This window comes from Austrofundulus limnaeus, unplaced genomic scaffold (assembly GCF_001266775.1).
Source record: "Austrofundulus limnaeus strain Quisiro unplaced genomic scaffold, Austrofundulus_limnaeus-1.0 Scaffold1, whole genome shotgun sequence".
Classification (NCBI taxonomy): Eukaryota; Metazoa; Chordata; class Actinopteri; order Cyprinodontiformes; family Rivulidae; genus Austrofundulus; species Austrofundulus limnaeus.
In genome coordinates, this window is record NW_013952403.1 from 1704990 (window position 1) to 1725119 (window position 20130).

Below are 20130 nucleotides of genomic sequence, written 5' to 3' on the forward strand. Positions count from 1 at the left end.
TCTTGAAATTATTTTCTAAAAAAAACACCTGCCTTTAAAAATAGACAAGGCTTATCAATTTTAAATGTATTTTCACCTTTCTTAAACTGTATTTGGCGAAAGCAAATAATTGACGTGCTTTAATTTTGAAGGTGAAATTGACCGTAGAGTGCTTCCGGTGGTGCAGCTGACGCATTTCAGGTGTTGTGTCGAAAAAAGCCCCCCGGGTAATTTACTCGTTGGCTAGCAACGCTCTGGTCAGCTTAGTGTTGACTAAAGTATCATAATTGCAGGTAAATAATATCAATCTTCATGTATCGCTTTAGGAAATACGTTATTTTTTTTCTGAGAGACGTTTATTAATTTGAGTTTTGCATTTGAAGCTGGCATGCTAAGAGGATGCTAACAGCAGGCCACGCTTCCTCATCATTATAAGAGGAAACCGCGTTATCTTTGTTAGCAGGCTAACAACACCAGCTAAATATGTTTACAATGGAAAATATAAATAATCAACGCTATGTTTATTTTGGCATTAAAACCTTATGTTAATTATCAGTAAACTTAGTTATACATTTATGTAAATCCACGCAAGTTTAAAATGTCAGCAACTAACTGCATTCTTTCAAACTGAACGTTTAGCTTTTTATCGTAATTTGTGTTGTCTTGTCAAACAAGTCGATTATTTGTTGACTGTCTCCTCACTGCGTACGAAACTGGTTTAAGTAGTGTTGAAAATGTATATTTTAAATTTTTTTCGTTGGCTTGTTTAGTTTGTAGTTATTACCTTATCACACTGGCTCAGCTACAGCTAAAAGTGAAAGTGCTTTGGTCAGATATTATTTTTAAATTATTTTATAACTAATTGCAGTTTGGACCCTTTACGTTTGGTTAAAGTAAAATCGTACTACATACAATATGTGAAAGGTTAGACTGATACTGGACTGCTCACCCTGGTAAAATTGTTTTATAGCTTTCATAAAGTTGTATAAGATAACGTGTTTATGTTTTTTCTGCTATAACTGACTTGAGTGTGATTTCTGATTTGTTTTCCTTGATTTATTATTATTTTTTCTCTTTTCAGAAATGCCAAATTTAAAGCTGATATCTGCAACTGACACACAGTATTCAGCAGAAGTCCTGAAGGCCCTGAATGACCAGCGAAATCATGGATTGTTTTGCGACATCACAATCATCATACAGGACAAGAAATTCAGGGCTCATAAGACGGTCCTGTCCGCCTCCAGTACGTACTTTTACCAGCTCTTCGCGGTTGCCGGACAAGTGATCGAGCTGAACTTCATCAGACCAGAAATCTTTGAGCAGATTCTCAACTACATCTACAGCTCCAGAATTGTCCGCGTTCGCTCCGACATGGTCGAGGAGCTTATAAACGCCGGACAAATACTGGGAGTGAAGTTCATCGCCAACCTGGCTTTACCTCTGTCCCAGGTGAAAGGCATTTCTGGCTTGTCTAAAGAGCCGGAGCAGAAAAGTGATACGGCTTCAGAGAATATGCCGGTCATCACGGAGTCCTTCTCCATTTCTGCGGAGGAATTCAACCAGCCGAGCAAACCTGCGGGAAACGAGGATGACTCGGACGACGTTGTGTTCGTGTCGCAGACAGAGGCTCAAACCAAGACGGCCAACCCAAAGGTCAGCTCTGAGGTCATCGATCTGGATGAGATCGAATCGGAAAGTGTGGAACCAAAACAGAGCGTCAAGTTAAATAATGGTGTTGGCGTACACGAAAAACCAGCTACCACCCTGCAGAAGATGAGCTCTGCGACGCTTCCCAGCCAGCCGGTGAAGAGCCCTCTTCGCAGTCCCGACAGCAGCTCCAACGTCTCGTCTCCCCCTGCCTCAGCCTCCACAGAAAGTGTCCCTTCAGCCCAGGYCTCTTCAAACAGCCTCCCCTCTGGGCCGCCCAACGCCCCTCTCCCCTCTGAAAACAGGGACGTGTTGGGAGTCCAAAAGAAGCAAATCACCACTTCAACCCAACAAGGGCATTCAAAGATAAGACTTTTAGATGTTTCCGAAGCCTCGGCACTGAAATCCAACACCGACGGGCAAACAGTGAATACACCCACAGAACTAGATTCTTTCTCATCAGGCTGTAAAGTGTACACGAATATCGGAGAAGATACTTTTGACGTTGTCCCACTTAAAGAGGATCCGGGGGAAGGAGGCTCTAAAGCTGGTAAAGGGAAGAGATCGTTCATGGCGACACTCTTGAAAGCCTCTGCTAACCCACCTCAGTCAGAAAACGTAGGACCGAACAGGAAGAGGAAAAAAGCAGAGCTCGAGGACCACTACGAGCTGGACATGGATGGGAAGACCTTCTTCGTTTGCATCATATGCAAGCGTCCCTACGTGTGTATGACGAGTCTGCGTCGTCACTTCAACACGCACTCGTGGGAGAAGAAGTACCCGTGCCGCTACTGCGACAAGGTCTTTGCCCTGGCTGAGTACAGAACTAAACACGAAACCATCCACACCGGCGAGAGGAGGTACCAGTGCCTGCTGTGCAACGAAATGTTCCTGAACTACCAGGCGCTCTCCACGCACTGCAAGTCGGTCCACAATCAGGATCCGATGGGGAGGAAGGAGAAGGACGACGGCGAGAACAACCTGTACCGCCTGCTGCCGGGCAAAGTGGGGCATAAAAGGATGAACACGTGGGAGACGGAGCCCCTCTTACCCCAGGACGGCGACGTGCCTCACGTGAACACAGGCGACGAGGCCGTCCTCTCGGCCACCCAGAGGTTGGAGTGGGACAGCATGTTTGGGCCCAACGCTCACGTGCAGCCGGACACCGCGGCGCCACTGGTGCCGACGGTGAACTCTCCTCCACAGGGACCCTCAGAGTTCGAGTACATCACACCAGAAACTTATTAAGAAGCTCTAACCAATCCTCGGTAACTGTGCCTTTTTTCTTTTATTTTTTGTTTCAATTTCATTTTAACTTTTATCTCAACAATCATTTGGAACGAATAAATATTTGAAAGGTTTGCCGTATTGTGAAAGAAAATAACAGTCCCGACGTGTAAAAATGCACAAAAAGTATACATTAGGTGTGTTTAAAAAAAAAGCAACACGTTTGTCGCTTCCGATTTAAAAGTCAAAGCAAACACGTAGCGTCAAATTCTTAAAGTACTAAAAACTGAGTTTGAATTTATTACAATGAAATTAGTGGTAAACCTTTGTAATCGTAACTTCACTCAAGACTTTGGGCGGGGGGGGGTTAACGAAAAAGTTCTGAGCTGCCCCAACTGTTTCACTCAGAAATGTTAACCAACATTTAAATCAGCCATTTTTTTTTAATCATTTACTCACTTATTCATTGTAAAAAAGAGATTAAGTTAAACTCAATTGTTTTGATAAAATAGATTTATCTGACTCGTGTTGAAGATGATATATTTCAGTGAGCGAGTCGAAGCTCTTATATATTCAGGCTAACTTTCATAAAGGTTTGAACAGATGTTTTGGGGGCAAATTCTGATGCAGATATCAGAAACATAAAGCCGGTGCGATGAAACGCATCGTCGAAATCACGTTTAACATTCAGGCCCTTAACCCTGTTAAATACATGAAACCGCCGTTAACCAAGTTTATCATGGGTTACTTCTTGGTTTCTGTCCTGTATGCATACAGCAGGTAAAATAAGTATTGAACACGACAACATTTTTCTCAGTAAATATATTATTAGAGGTGCTAATGACATGAAATTTTCACCAGATGTCGGTAACAACCCAAGTGATCCATACATACATCTTTAGTTCTTTCCATAGATTTTCTGTTGGATTCAGGTCAGGTGATTGGCTGGGCCATTCCAGCAGCTTTAGTTTCTTTCTCTGAAACCAACAGAGTTTCCTTGGCTTTGTGTTTGGGCTCATTGTCTTGCTGAAATGTCCAGCCACGTTTCATCTTCATCATCCTGGTAGATGGAAGCAGATTTTTATCAAGAATGTCTCTGTACATTTTTCCACTCATCCTTCCTTCAATTATTTGAAGTTTGCCAGTACCATGTGCTGAAAAACAGCCCCACACCATGATGTTCCCACCTTCAAACTTCACTGTTGGTATGGTGTTTTTGGGCTGATGTGCAGTGCCATTTGACCTCCAAACATGATGTGTATTCTGGCATCCAAACAGTTCAATGTTGGTCTCATCTGACCAGACTATATTCTCCCAGTATTACACAGGCTTGTCTAAATGTTGTGCAGCAAACTTTAAAGGAGCTTCAACATGCTGTTTCTTCAGCAGTGGAGTCTTGCGTGGTGAGCGTGCATACAGGCCATGGTGGTTCAGTGCATTACTTATTGTTTTCTGTGAAACAATCGTACCTGCTAATTCCAGGTCTTTCTGAAGCTCTCCACAAGTGGTCCTTGGCTCTTGGACAACTCTTCTGATAATTCTTTTCACTCCTCTGTCAGAAATCTTGTGAGGAGCACCTGGTCATGGTCGGTTTATGGTGAAATAATGTTCTTTCCACTTCTGAATTATGGCCCCAACAGTGCTCACTGGAACCTTCAGAAGTTTAGACATTCTTCTGTAACCGATGCCATCATTATGCTTTGCAACAATAAGGTTGTGAAGGTCTTGAGAGAGCTCTTTACTTTTACCCATCATCAGATGTTCTTGTGTGATACCTGGCCATCATCTGGGACTGAACCAGCTGATATTAACTTGCACTGACAAGGGGCAGGCTTGCTTTCTAATTACTGAGAGAGTTCAGCTGGTGTCTTGGCTTTCCATGCCTTTTTACACCTCCCTTTCTTCATGTGTTCAATACTTTTTCCCTGTGCCATTCCACATTATTACAAATAACTTCATTTCTGGACATTTATGGTTTGATTTCTTTGTATGTATGGATCACTTGKGTTGTTACCGACATCTGGTGAAAATTTCATGTCATTAGCACCTCTAGTAATATATTTACTGAGAAAAATGGTGACGTGTTCAATACTTATTTTACCTGCTGTATTACTGTGATTGTTTTTCAACAAAACTATGAGATATAAATTATTAAATGCAGCAGAATTGCTCTCGTCAACTCAGTACTCCATTTTTTGTTTTGTTAGATGTTAAATCAGATGTGGAACTGATAACTCTGTTTCCTTTTTCTTTTTCTTTAGTGAATACTGATTATGATCTAAAATATATATTTTTTTCATCACATGCTTGTGGTCACATCTGGTTCATATAGCAGAAAAGTTGTACGTTTAATACTTTTCTGAGTAGGTTCAGAATTTTTTTAATGTAATTCATTAAGTAAGCTAGAAGTTTAGCGTACAATTGTAAATTTAGGATTATATTAACTCAGGATAATTAGTGTTTGTATTTAGCGTCAAAACAGGACCAGTTTGTCAGAATCTGAAATAATGTTGATAAATGTTAAAAATAACACAAATGAAGTTTGTGTCATGTTATCAGATTAAATTTTACAGTTTTTTTTTCAATAAAATATTCCAAAAAATGTAATAAACTGTTTATAATTGCTTCATTTCCGTTTGTAGTTTAGCAGCAAACCAAAAGATTTTTTGATTTTTTTAATGCTTTATTTTAAAGGTTTGCACAATATTCTGACAAACTTTTGCATTTGATGGTGTTGTGCAAAAAAAAAAAAAATCAAAAGAAAAGTGTCCTTGTTGCAGGAAGGGTGTTTTTATTTCTCTCAGCACAGCACTGTTTCGTCCTGTCTTTAAATCAGTGTGTTACGCTCAGGCTTGGCCAGTGCTGATCAGTAAAAAAAAATGGAAATAAATAAGTCAACCTTTAAATGTAACACAAAGCATCAGGCATCATATTTACCAATTTAATGGAAATCCATCTTTTTTTTTTAATTTACACTCTGTCAAAATTTTAAACATCAAAGGCTCGTCTGTCATGGTGGGTTTCATCCCCTGGAAAGTGATCAGTGGAGAGCTGACAACCACCCCCACAACGTAAGAAACAACACACAACATGAGTCAAAACAGCAGAAAGTAAAAAGAAGCTAACAGCTCCTGAGTGTGGTGCTGAAGTTATAATCAGCAGTGACTAATTAGAGTTTTCATAGATATTAAAGAGATTTTACARTTTTATTTTCTATTTCCTTCTATGTGTCTCAGTTTACAGTCATTTCACAGCTGACAAACACGTCTACCAGCTTTTCACTTTTCAATAAGTGGCATTTAAAGTCGACTACATCGCAGTAACTACTGTTGGTACAAAGGTTTTCTGTTTTTTTTTTTTTTTTAGACAGCTACTGCTCTAACCTCAGAAGGAATAATAAATACCATGACTTGTTTATACCTTAGCTCTACTGTGGTAATTGTATAACATACTGCTGTACAACATTACAGCTATTTGTGTGACTGTTAGCTGCTGATTTAACAGTTGATTGGAGGTAAACTCTAAAGTTTAGGCTTAGCTGAGATGATTCAGTGAAAATAGGGCTGGGCGATCTGTCTGAAAAATTTATCAGGATATAAAAGCGTTTCACATCAGTCGATATCGATAAGCGTTCACGCTGTTGAGATCAAATCTTCCACCGCATGTTTTTCAGCACGTACCTCATTCTGCAGTTTTCATGCTATTTCAACAATTAAGACGTCTACATGTTCAGATCCTTTAGGAAATTACAGCCATGACTTCTTTCTATTTATACGTTTTGAAATGTTCAGCCTTTTCAGACATTTTTTTCTTATTTAAATGAATGAAGCTGTTTTAATATTTAAAACATTTATAAATATTTATTGTACTTTTTACCTTTTTGTTCTGGTTCTGCCTTTTTTAACTCCTTTGTTCTAATTTGAGCTTCTGCTTCTATTTTACTGATTGCAGTTTTTTTTTTCTTTTTTTTGTAGCTATCTTTGTCATTTTCTGCTATTCTTCTGATTTAAGCTTTTTTTGTGCTTTAAGCTTTTATGCTACTTTCAAGTACTTCCTGCTAATTTCAATTGTTTTGTGTTTTAGCTACTTTTTAGCTAATGTCCGCTTTTTTATGCTATTCCTACTTTTGTGATAATTTCAGCTTCTTACTGCTTACTTCAGCAAACGTGCTCTTTATTCTTCGTRCTAATTTTAGCTGCTTTTTAAACTTATTTTTAGGCTAGTTTCAGCTTTTTTTGCTATTTAGAAAAAAAATCTTTCAGTGATGAGCACTCACACTGATTTTTTTTTTTACAGGAAATGTAAATTCTCTTGTTATTGACTGATTTTTTATTTTTTTTATTTTTTTACCTATGTAAAATAAGGACCAGGAGAAAAAAGGCTGATTAATGCTGCCAAACTGGTGACTTTCCTTTTATCCACAACTTCCTCTTGAACTGTTGTCTTGTTTTCTGCCCTTCCACGTCATTCCTTTTTATTTTTAAGCCGTTATGAGGCGACACATGAAACTGCTACATGTTACTCAGCAGGTTGTTGCTAGCTGACCAAAGAGTGAGCRAGTTGATGCCAACAACCTTGCTTAGCTGGGCCGCGAGAGGTCGAGCAGCTAAAGCCTTTCCTCTGCCTGCGTCTCCCAGAATGCCGTGCAATATTTGTATTTTCTATTAATACTGATCRCATGTTTATTGCAATATTTCATTGTTTTTAATCGCCCAGCCCTCGGTGAAAACACCGGAGCTTTTATCTAACATCAGGCAGGACTGGTGAGTCTAAGAGTTCACATATTCACAGTGAGGAAAGTGTCTTCTGTTCCACTTGGGAACATTTACAGTTTTTGTTAACGACAGGTGAACCTAAAGTCTGCGCAGGAGGGKAGTTTGTGAACCGAACAGAGTGATGCATTAAGGCAGGTAGATGTGTAAACAGTCCCGACACGGAGCAGGTCGTGTCTCTCCTGATGACATCGTTCACACACACAGCAGACAGGAGTGAGCGCGACGCCCAGGAAACACTCCAAGCTGCCCTGCCCCGTAGCCATCCTCTTCCTCACCTACTTTTCTTCGACGCCGTTCCGAACGATTGTGAAGGAGAGACCGAGYGCGCCGCTCCAGCGCCTCGCAACGCCCGAACACGTCCCAGGTGTTTGCTTGTTTCTTACGGGCTGTACGGCGGGGGCTTCTCATCTGGGTGCTCGTGAGGAGGGGAGTAGCGAGGAGGGATCATCGTGGGCCAAAGGTGACTGGCTCCTGACTGGGAGTCATCTGACAAGCCTGAGGAATCAGGGAACATGTAGGAGCCCTGCAGGAAACATTAAAACACTGCTTAAAGTAGCTGCTGCTAATAAAATATTAAAAGCAGACAGTTTGGTTTTATTTAAACATATTGAAATGATTTTATTCTGCTCGAGGCATAGGCAGTATAGGCGAATGCTAAGGGCGCCGTCCATCTAGGGCAGGGGTCTGCAACCTACGGTTCTGGGGCCACATGTGGCTCCTTGGTCCCTCTGCAGTGGCTTTTTGAAAATGTGACCAAATATAACAGAATATTTTGTTTTGTTTTGTTTTATACCCACAACAGAAATCAATTTGTATACTAATACAAAAAGTAAAATGTTAGCTCATGCTAGCCTGTTGTTTACTTAAATATTCTTATTTCTCTCTATGATCTTTCTCTCAAATCCATCAGAATTACCTTTAAATATTTTTGAAGACTGCATAATAAAAATTGGGGAAAAAATGCCTGAATAATTCAGTTGTACTAGTTTTTATGAAATTCAGTATAAACTATATTCGGTTTTTCTTGTTTAAATGAATATGGTCTTTTTATTTCGCCTGATGTGTATAATAAAAAAATTCATATAATATTAATACGATTTTTTTTAGTTTTATAATGTCTCCTCCACTGACCGTAAATGTTCCTGAAAAGGTCTCGAAAAGGCCCACAGACCACCACTTGCTAATCACAGTTGTAGCTTGTTTTGCAGCTCTGGACACATTTTATTCGTGCGACTAGGAGCACAAATGGCTCTTTTGATCGTAAAGGTTGCAGACCCCAGATCTAGGGGGTGGCACAAATGTAGGACAAAAAAAATTTTCAAACTTTTTATCAGAGCGTTGTTGATTTAGTCTGGAGAATCAYTGGTTACTCAGGTTTATGAAGGTAACTTKTTCWGTTTGTTCCTCGGCTGGTTTGAGATTATATGGTGTAGAGGATATTTCATGACGGTCAAGACTAACAACTGGTGCTCCGTGTGTAAATAGAAAACAAAATAAGGATAATGGAAGTTTCAGTTATGATCTTAGATAAAGTTCAGGTTAAAGTCTGGTTTTCAGTATTCTACCTTCGTAAAACAGATTGTATGCTTTTCTTTTTTAATTAAACCCAAGAATTTCATAAAATGCTCTTCAAATGCTGTAAAATGCAGCATTCTGAGTAGATCTTTTGCAATATTTTCTGGGAGAGTACAACCCTGGATCCCCCTAGAACTGCTTCACTCCACAGCTGCTGGTTAACATGAACAGGTGTTCCTCATTACTGTCAGCAGATGTTGGCAGGTATTTCTGGTATTCTTCAAATGAATTATATTAGATTTTAACTGGATAACCCGGTTAGACAAAACAGACAAAACTATTTAACTTGGTATGTGCATTTATGTAAATTGGCAGTGAAATTTAGTAAATTGCACAARGGGCGTTTCCTGAAATCGTACCTAGGGCTGGCCCTGGTTCTATTGACATTTTACGGTAAAAGCTAGAGAACTACACAAAATGACCGCAACCCCGTTGCACTAAATAACATTTATATTCCAGAATAAGTCAGACCAAGTCAACCGGCTCAGCTGTTGATGGAAACCCGAACACAATCCTGTAAATAACTAAATCAGTCCCTTTTGTGCGCAACACGTAGCATAAAAGTAACAAACCTACAAATACAATTATTTGCCATTGCTTCACATTAAACCTGAGCTAGCTTTATAGTTCTGTTGACTCTGCACCTGCAGGTCGTAGGCGGTGTAAGGCGGCAGGCAGGGGGCAGCGTTGTGGTACGAGTTGAGGGAAGTGCTGGGTGGAGGGGGCTCTGAGCGGACCGGAGCGACTACAGCCTCTGGTTCAGATGTTTCTGAGGCCGGAGAGGGTATCTAAAAACAATAACAAACATTTACCTAAAAAAATCTTATTTAAAATGATGTTAGTATGCAGAGTTGTGCAAATCACGACTGGTAAAAACTCCATTCTGTAATTGTTAAGGGGACGTACCATGTCTTTAAAGCCCCCCAGCACAGCAGCAGTAATGATGCCCAGAAAGAGGGCCACGATGTTGAGGATGGTGGCAGACCACAGCAGGTGGTAGAGGTGCACCACGTCCTGGCAGCTCTTTACGTCTGTGTACGCGTGGTAGCCGCCCATCAGCTCAGATCGGCTAGGCCAGTTGGTGTGAGAGAGGGAAACAGCCTAYAGTCAAGCCACAAAAGTCACTGAGAGCGTTGAGTAGCTTTTAACAGATCATCTGCGTCAGCCAACTGGGGAAAACAGTTTGGACAGGATGTGATTTATGGTGGTAGTAGGCTAAAGGTGGGGAAAAGGAGGAGGGGGCATAGGGCAAACAAAAAAAATGGTGCCCTACAACACATTTCTACAATGAAAAAAAAATCTACATCTACATGAAWAAAAAGGGAATGAACTCCATTATCAGTCTACAAAAAAGGGGGACCTACTTCCAAATCATGGATGATTTCCTAAACTTTTTCAAAACATCTTTATTCTGAAGTCCCAAAAGAGGATGTTCTCTGAAACAAAAGTCAAAAAGAAAAAAGAAACATTCTGGTTCTGATACAGTCAAAGCTGCAATGCAAATAAATCCACTCAACATAATCTAAACAATGAAAGCGAGACTGAAAAACAAAAACAAAAAAAACAAGTATCCACTGATTCAGAGCTGGGTCGGGTGTTTGTTGGTGTACTCACTTCCCGCAGTTGTAGAGTTCGCAGCAGTAGCAGGTGTTGCTCTTCACACGCAGGATGCAGTTTAAGTGTGGCGTGTGGCATTGCACCTGAAGGTCACACATTGGTACCTGCTTTAAATCGTTCAGTTGGGGTCTACAGTATATAAAGTGAAATGCTTTGGTCTGAGTTCCTCCTTATTGTAACTCCACAAGCCCCTCTTTCATCCTTTTATTCTGAGGCATGTCTCAGATCAACTCGTTTTGAGGCTGTCTCTTTTAAAGGGATCCATGATTAGTTGTAACATTAGACTTTATTTGATAAACGTATATTTTAACTATAAAATAAAAACTGTAAAAATACTGTAGGCTGTTTAGTTTTGTACATTTTTAAAAATATATTTTAACACAGATGGAGCCATTTTATTTACACACAAAGCATTCTGGGTAAATGATGACGTGGATAGGTCATCGGTGTGAGTGAGCTATATCCACCCTGAAGGTTAATCTTGGACAATATCTGAYGATCGACTCTTTTAAATGAAACCAGAGAGCGTTGACAGAGAGGAGAAGGTAGAAATGACTCAGCCTGGAACTGAAAATATGGATGGAGGACAACAGAGCTGCTTCATGGAAGAACCTCAGCTTAGTCTGTTAGCGCCAAAAATATATTGCCTTATATGTATTAGCTCGGCGCTAGCATGACAAACAAGCTAAACTGAGGTCCTCCATCCATATTTTCAGTTGCAGGCTGAGTCATTTCTACCTTCTCCTCTCTGTCAACGCTCTCTGGTTTCATTTAAAAGAGTCGATCATCAGATATTGTCCAAGATTAACCTTCAGGGTGGATATAGCTCGCTAGCAGCCTCGCACCGAGGACCTATCCACATCACCATTTACCCAGAATGCTTTGCCTGTAAATAAAATGGCCACGTCCGTGTAATATATATTTAAACTTTTAGTTTAAAAATGATAAAAACTGAACAGCCTACAGTATTTTTACAGTCTTTATTTTAGTTAAAATATATGTTTATTAAATAAAGTCTAATGTTACAACTAATCTTGGATCCCTTTAAACCCAAAAGAGGCACTACATACCCCGCCCCCCTCCAGCTTCCAGAATGGTCCACTCTTTTTATTCATTTATTAAGGCAAGAAGAAAAATCTATACACAATAAAAAAAATTAATGAAATGAAAGGAAGCAGAGGGGCATTTTATAACATTTGCCTCTTTTTTTCCCTCAAACAAATTGAAATAATACTAAACTTTGAAACATATACTGCATCAGGTCCATCATTTGAACAACAGTTTATGTCAATACATACCACAGAACATCATATTTTTTCAATAAACTAGCTTTACAATCTTTTTAAACAAATAGATTTTTCTAGAAGTTTTAATCATCATCAAGATTATTCCATAAACTTATGCCTTGAATTGCAGCAGAGTTCCTTTAGGCTAATTTAAAATATAAGTATTTAAAAAAAATCTCTATTCCTTTAAGATTATATTGACTCTCTCTTTGAAAAACAAATAAATGAATATTTACAGGTAATATAGTTTTATGAGTATTTTACATAAATTGTAAGCTAATATAATCTACCAAATCATAATTTTTTTTATTTTTGGATGAAAAAACAACCAAAACAGAATATAAAGATATCTACTCAGCAACAGGACAGTCTTTTCTGCACTCCTAGAGACTCACAACAAAATGCATTTATTGGTAAAAACGTGGATTTTGCAAGATATGTCCCCTTTAAAGTACATAAAAAGAGTGAAATATATATATATTCAAGTTTTCTTACGTCTTGTTCAGATGAAGTCTCACTGGAGTGATAGCTACAGCGACCCGCATACAGAGGCCTGAGGTCCTGCAGGAGAACAAAGATTATTAAATCTCTCTGCACAGACACAGACTGAATAATGTTACAGCGTAAACCTTTAAAGGAAAGAAAAAGCAATGAAAGGCCTTTATTTCCACACATCTGGGACTGATGTAATTTAATCAACTGCACACTTTCATAAGAAGTTTTACTGTTTCGATCGCTCAGACCTTCAGACCCATTCTTTTACTTAACGTGATGCTGATCTGCTTAAATAAACAAGTTTAATCAAAACCTGAAACTAACAGGAGAAACTGTTATTTATATCTCAGCTCAAGGGTCATTTGGTCTTCAGCTGCTGGGAAAATGCTTGTTTAGTTTTACATGTTTACTCTTGTTTTGCCTAAAGAGTAAAAAAATAACATGAGGGCATCGAGAGGTCACAGCTTATTATATTTTTAAGTTTTATTATGGAAAACTCACAAGTGGAGCAGGACTTTTGGATTTTAAACTGCTGAACTTATTTTCCATTATACAAAAAAGACAAAAAATAAATCAAATAAGTTTATGTGCTTTTGTTAAACTTAATATGTGACCCCCTCACATCGAACTGAGAGTTAAGTCACCAGGTGGTCTGTGGAGAAAAATCAACAATTGCATCTTGTCAAAAATATAGTGAATAAATTATCTAAGGGTCTTTTAAATGAAATTTCTGAAACACAATTTTAAAATGAATTTTTAAGCCCTTTTTTTGCAGTAACTACAAAAAACTTGATTTTGAGCAAAAAAAACTATGTTTGTAATATCTTCCCTGCAAGCTAGCAAAGCTTTTTAGCTTTCCAGCTGGTAAATCTTAAAACCAAATATTGTTTGAGGTTTCCTCTTTAAAATTACATCAAAATTCCTCATYAGAATAACACAAAAACAGGATTCAAATTTGACTTAATCATCATGAAAGAAATTTTGTGACTGATTAACTGAATGTTAGATCCAGTATTGTATTTTTATACTTTCTGATCATTGCAGCCATAAGGTTTAAAACAGAGAATGAGAGTTGGTGTGTTTTATCGACGTGTTCTTTCTGTCTTCAGTTGGTTATGTTCTAACGTCTGATGTAACAGGTAGAGGAAGAAACATGCTGTGTGTTAAAGGTTGATTCGTGATTATGACAGAAGAGGGGTTTTGTTCGTTTCTGTGCAGTCTCTTCTTAGATTCAGCCTGGGACAGACACTTTGAGTTTGTTATTAGTTCAGGTTCAGATGAGGCGCCAAGGCCTGACTGTGTGACTGGAGCCAGAGACAAGAATAAAGTTTTTTAGAAGAGCTTCAACTAATTTTCTGCTACATTATTCAGACATCCATTTTTTGATCACCATTCCCTTCATTCAGTTTGATGTGATAAAGTCACATGGTTGTTAAAAATCTGTGCATCACTTAGCTAACACTAGCCCTAATCATGTTACTAATCTAAACATTTAGGTTTTAACTAATGCTACACATTATTTACATTTTAAATTAGACAAACATAAAAATTTAATCTCCAATGATGTCCAAATAATATGTCAAAACATCTAAACCTAGTCCCACTGATTATAAGATAATTCATCACATTGTCCTGAAAAGATCCAGTGGGTTTGCGGTGACAAGTCCAGTCATTTGAAATGTAATTTATTAATATGATCCACAGGCATTTTATAAGCTCTCTGTTCTTAGTGTGAGCTGAGCTCATTAAAGCTAAAATAATAACTAAAGTTAAAAATATAAAAMAATGTAGTTGATGCTTCTGATTTCCCATCATTCAACAAAACATTTGTGGAGTTTACTGAACATTTACTGTATAAAAAAGAAAATTCCCACTTTCTATTCTCCTGAAATCATTAGCAAATAAAACCCTGCTAATGATCATCTCTCTTTTCATCCTAATTGTTTTAACGGTGCATTAGTGGTTCAGTGGTGTTTCCTTCTTTGCATCGTGGAGGATAATTTCCTTTTGTTGCTAAATTTATTTGTCCCACTCAAACGGGTGCAGGGGTTATCCGATCGGACAAAGCCACTCTAGGATTTCACTGACTATTAACTATTGCACCACTCTTCATGGCACGAGAGCTTTTTGTTGCTATGACRGTTATAATCATCTGATTAAAAAAACTCACAATGTGCCTCGCTGCAAAAACTCCATCCACGATCGCGCAGCAGAAAGCAGCCACCACTCCAAAACTGATGAAGACAATAGATGCCACTAACTATGAGGGGAGAAAAAACAGAAAAGTGTCAGATTTGTGAGTATAATTATAATAAATGTGCACCACTTCTGTTTAAAAGGCAGTTGAGCTCAAGACATTTAGACTCCCTAGACAAACAACGCTAACATGTAGAAATGTGTAGAAATGAATGTGATGTGAGGAGCTGGCAGAAACTTTACTGTTTACTTTAGTTGTCTAAACTGTCACAAAGGTTCTCAAATTGTCACAGTCGCTGCAACGCTGAATGCATCACTGCTCACTAATGCAACTTTTTTTTTCTCATCAGGGAAAGACGGCGAGTATTTGGTTACACCAAACCTGTCTGCAGACCCCAAAAGGGAAGTGACTCRAGTGACGCCACTAATCAAAGAGCTGGTGGGTAAAATGGATGAGCTATAGGATGGCTACTGTCAGTCCAGAATTTTATTTTTTAATTGAGCTATACTGTATGGTCCTACTTATGGAGTCCGTCCAGTGACAGGGTTTAAAAAAAAGAGTGGCCATGAGATAATAACTTGTGGCCATGAGATAGTTAATAGATGGCCATTAGATAATAACTTGTGGCCATGAGATAGTTAATACATGGCCATTAGATAATAACTTGTGGCCAAGAGACAATAACCTCTAGCCAGTAGATGGTTGATGCATGGCCAAGAAATAATGCATGATCACTAGATAACTTGTGGCCACAAAATATGCAATGTGTTGCCACAACATAGTAACTTGTGGCCATGAGATAGTTAGTACATGACCATAAGATAATAACTTGTGGCCCTGAGTCAATAACTTGTGACTCCAAGATAACTTGTGGCCATGAGATAATAACTTGAGACTACAAGATAACAACTTGTGGACATGAATAATAACTTGTGGCCACGAGACAATAACCTCAAGCCACTAGATGGTTGATGCATGGCCTAGAGATAATTCATAATCACTAGATAACTTGTGGCCACAAAATACACAATGCATGGCCACAACATAGTAACTTGGGGCCATGGGATAGTTAATACATGACCATAAGATAACAATTTGTGGCCACAATACAATAACTTGGGACTACAAGATAATAACTTGTGGCCATGAGACAATAACTTGTAGCCACTAGATGGTTAATATGTGACCAAGAGATAATGCGTAATGCACAAGATAATAACTAGTGACCACTAGATACATAATGCATGCCACAACATAACTTGTGGCAAGGAGATAAAATCTTGGGGCCACTAGATAGTTAATGTATGGCCAAAAGAAAACTGGTGGCCTTGAGATGATAACTTGTGGCCACTAGATGGTAAATGTGTGGCCATGAGATAATGAGTGATCCTGAGATAATAACTTGTGGCCACTAGGTAGGTAATGCATGGCCACAAAATAACTTGTGGCCTCGAGAGTTAATGCAAGTCTTTGAACTGTTTATTCTCTACATCTGTTAAACTGGTTATTTATTATTTAAAGTTTCTTAAATATTCTTAGTTTTGTGTTTGCCTGTTTTTTGTGTAAGTGTGTTTATTATTATTATTATTATTCATTAGTCTTGTACTGTAGAACAGACACTCAAAGACTTTTCATGCATTATTCATTCACACACTGATTAATGGTGGTAAACTACATTGTAGCCACAGCTGCCCTGGGGCACACTGACAGAGKGGGGGCCATGCACCAGCACCCCCAGCCTGTCTGACTATCACCAACAGGCAAGGAGGGTGAAGTATCTTGACCAAGGACACAATGACTGAGACGAATGAAACAGGTGATCAAACCAGCAACCCACAGATCACAGGATGACTCCTCTGACCACTCAGCCACAGCTGCCTGATATTTCACTGTATTTATTTCAATTTTTCACCCCAGAGATTAAATTTAACCTGTAAAATCAGTCAAATCTGGCACATTTACATGCCAGAATAAAATCTCAACACTAATGAATAGGTATAAATAATTTTTAAATAAAAAACAAACAATAAATAATAATTGATTATCATAAATACTTTACTAAACTTTAATTCTGCAGATGAGTCATTATCAAATGTCCACAGGATTTGTTTAAAGTGAAACAAATAGTTAATTATTAGCAAACTAACATTTTCACTTCTACTCTCTTCACTGAGTGTTACGTGTGTCTTAGTAAATACTATTATATTTACTAAGTTGAAAATAAATCAAATGTTCATTCAAGTAATTGTAGGACTGAGTTCTGAGTTTATTTATATTTGTTTTTCTGGAGAGGACACRGTAAATAATCCAGCTGTAAATACTGTCATCACAGTTTGTGTCACATGTAAAAACGTTTTACTACGATGTAATGTAATGCAACACAGCTCCGTCTGCAGTGTGTCAAACGCTGACTGGAATGTTATGGGAGAAAGGTGTCACGACATGAACCCATTCTTCAGCTCTGACAGACCCAACCCAGAACCACCCCCACCTGCTCCGCTCATCTGCAGTTTCCTTCCCCCTCGGTTTAGCGCAGACATCTGTCCTCCTCCTCTTACAGCCCGTTTCTATTCCTGGCAGCACCAACCCCAACAGCCCCACAAAGTCCAGGGTCCTCGCTCCAATGCACAACTTCTGCTGGGTGTGCTGCTTGTTGTCACGTTAACATAATCAACTAGTCCAAACAAAACCGAGGCCTACATGCCGTTTAATCTTGTGACAACGAACATGAAAATAAACATAAATAAAATAAATGTTCTTACCATTTGACGCTTGTTCTCTATCAAATGAGCACCAATAATTCCCAGAAAGGAACCAAAGCCCAGCTGGAAAGAACAAAACGAACATTTGAAGGTTTCATGATTATAAACTTAGCACAAAACGTAAGGAAATTTGTGTTTGGTGGATTATTTCTTTGTTGTAACAATGCTTCTTGGCAATAACCCTTATATTGTTGGAAAGCCCGTTAATTTCCYTTTTAAATGGTGCCACATTTGTAAGGAACATGCATTTGTGGGATGAGCTGTAGAGCTAAGTATGTGGGTTGCGCACATRAAATTTTCATCAAGCTTATTTTATTGTTGTTTTAAGCTTCTGGTACCTCCAGGTGCTGCCAATCAGGCGCCCAGTATAAGATTTATTGCCAAGAAGCATTGTTACAACAAATAAATAATCTACAAAACATAAATGTCCTTACTTTGTGTGCCACATATATGTCATCTCAACAYTGAGTCTGAATAATTAAGATGCAGAGTGGCCTCTAAAAGAAGGTGAAATGCTAAAAGTGGGAGAGTGTGAGGRAAGTAGCTTTATAGATTTAGATACTGGGCATCAGGGACTTTATTAATGAGGTTTATAAGAGTGGAAAAATTAGCAGAGTAGCAAGAAACACTTTTACCTCTCAGCAGATCGGTTTGCTGTCACTTTGTATGAATTGTGACAGCAAACAGGCCTGCTGTGAGTGTGTGTGTGTGTGTGTGTGTGTTGCTGCTGCTGCTTACGGGTGTGAATTAAAGTGCCTGTGACCTGCATATCCTTCAGATACAAAAATTCAAAGAAAACATTTTAATATATTTAATAAACTTGACATAATACTCACGATTGTACCCATTTTATCACATAACCAGCATATTTTCTTTTGGCCTYAGCTCAGCCAAAGTGAAACAGGAAGTGACATCAAAGGGGAACTCTTTAATAAAATGAACTTCCTGGACTTTCTTTACTGAAACATTATTATTTAAGCTCTGACTCTTCTTCTTCTCTGATGGTGACTCAAACTATTCTAAAGAAACATCAGTCTCCTCTACAGTCTGTTATTAGCCGTACTGTTTATGCAGAGACATTCCCCTTTGTCATCACTTCCTGTTATTTCACATGCAAATATCTGAACAACTGTTCTTCTTAGCAGCGTGAAWTTTTTTTTATTTTTTTGTAAAAGGTTATCTTTCCAAAAACCCATTCATATTTATTATTACAAAACGTTGATGCCACAGGCCCTTTAACACTCACAATGGCTCCAGGGTAATAGCCTCCAACCGTGATGTTCTGAGTCCTGGTGGTCGCCGCCAGGCCGAAGATGAGGATGAGCACAGACACAATGAGCAGCATCGCCGTCACGATGATGGATTTCCTCTTTCTTCTCTTAAAGGAACCTGAAGGTTCCACAAATAGAAAAAAAAAACAGCAACACTCAGTGAGATCAGTGCACTGATCTAATTAAAACCTACTAGCAGAGAGCCCATAAGCATTGTTGTTGTGGWAAGTCACTAAAGAGATTTGAGACAAAACTGCCATTGATCCGGCTCTGTCACTTTTACCATTAATGACTAATTCTGTTGAAGCTGCTTAGAGGAAGTTATAAAAACGGTCTGCTGCTGCAAAGATGCCACAAATGATCCTGTGAGTATTTTTCCCAGACTTGCTTTCTGTCAACAAAATAATGAGAAAAACTCTCAGGATGACAGGATTACAATTTGATAACCAAACAACTTAAATTAAATCAAATCAAATCTCATTTAAATTTAGCTTACAAATGAAGAATAAACAAAAGACGTGTCCTGTAATCTAAGTTAACTCTTTATCTCATGTTTTGTTTTAGCAGCGGTTCCATCTGTGTCGCCTCGCGGTCCAGAACATCCAATCTCCTCCATCAATCTGATTATTTCCTGTTTTATGGTTGTTGTTGTTGTTGTTGTTTTCCATCAATCTTTGACTAAACAGATCAGCCAAATCTCCACTTCAATCTGTTTCAGTACTTTGTAAACATGTGCAGAACACAGATTGACTGCTGCTGACTATTGAAGCAAAAATTTGGAGATCAACAAGCTTTCCTTCGGTTAACACAGGGTTTCTGTGTCAAAATGGTGACAAATGAAGGACTCTGTGAGACAAGTGATTCAGAAATATGAGATCGCAGAGCTGATGGTTAGATTCCAACAGCTACACTAAACAACACATCTGCGTTACTGTTTGTTAATATCACAAACCTCAAAACTCTATAAAATAAAGTTGTAAATAAGTTGAAGTGGGAATCCAAGAACATAGGTGTCAGTTTTTCTATGGGGACATTTTTGTAAAAATAGTTAAACATTTAAAATATCAAAAGCAGTGGTGGATCTAGGATTTTTTTTGAGTAAGGGGCCATCAAGGGGTCACAATATTCATAGAGGGGCCAAGTCTTTGTTCAGCATCCTTTCACACAAATCCCCAGTTTTGGTAAGGTGTTTACATTTAACCAGTCATACATGTTCAAACACTTGTAATGTGTTTTTTTTAAATAGAGTACCACTTTACAATAAGGCTCCCTTATAGATGGCTTTTAAAGAGTTTATAG

The 20130-nt window shown here is 38.5% G+C and overlaps 3 protein-coding genes across 4 annotated transcripts in view; 1 reads left to right on the plus strand and 2 right to left on the minus strand.

Moving 5' to 3' along the window:
* The window catches only part of nkap (NFKB activating protein), a gene marked incomplete at its 3' end in the record, with an annotated part of 27475 nt that overhangs the window by 5914 nt on the left and 1431 nt on the right, over positions 1 to 20130 (minus strand). The window contains 5 exon segments of the mRNA XM_014004063.1: positions 10818 to 10903; positions 12602 to 12667; positions 14772 to 14861; positions 17561 to 17623; positions 18807 to 18949. Coding sequence (XP_013859517.1) covers positions 10818 to 10903; positions 12602 to 12667; positions 14772 to 14861; positions 17561 to 17623; positions 18807 to 18949 — 448 coding nt within the window.
* Positions 175 to 3167, plus strand: zbtb33 (zinc finger and BTB domain containing 33). Its single transcript, XM_014004052.1, has 2 exons — positions 175 to 272; positions 1061 to 3167. The coding sequence occupies exon 2, from the start codon at positions 1063 to 1065 to the stop codon at positions 2872 to 2874; it is 1812 nt and encodes a 603-aa protein (XP_013859506.1). The 5' UTR covers positions 175 to 272; positions 1061 to 1062; the 3' UTR covers positions 2875 to 3167.
* On the minus strand, positions 5625 to 10814 carry tmem255a (transmembrane protein 255A). 2 transcript variants are annotated; one of them, XM_014004096.1, is made up of 4 exons: positions 10568 to 10814; positions 10110 to 10278; positions 9848 to 9991; positions 5625 to 8151 (listed from the first exon to the last, which is right to left on the minus strand). In XM_014004096.1, the coding sequence occupies exons 1-4, from the start codon at positions 10720 to 10722 to the stop codon at positions 8008 to 8010; spliced, it is 612 nt and encodes a 203-aa protein (XP_013859550.1). In that variant the 5' UTR covers positions 10723 to 10814; the 3' UTR covers positions 5625 to 8007. The 2 variants fall into 2 exon arrangements, with proteins under 2 accessions (XP_013859550.1, XP_013859557.1); XM_014004103.1 differs by having other exon boundaries at positions 10110 to 10814.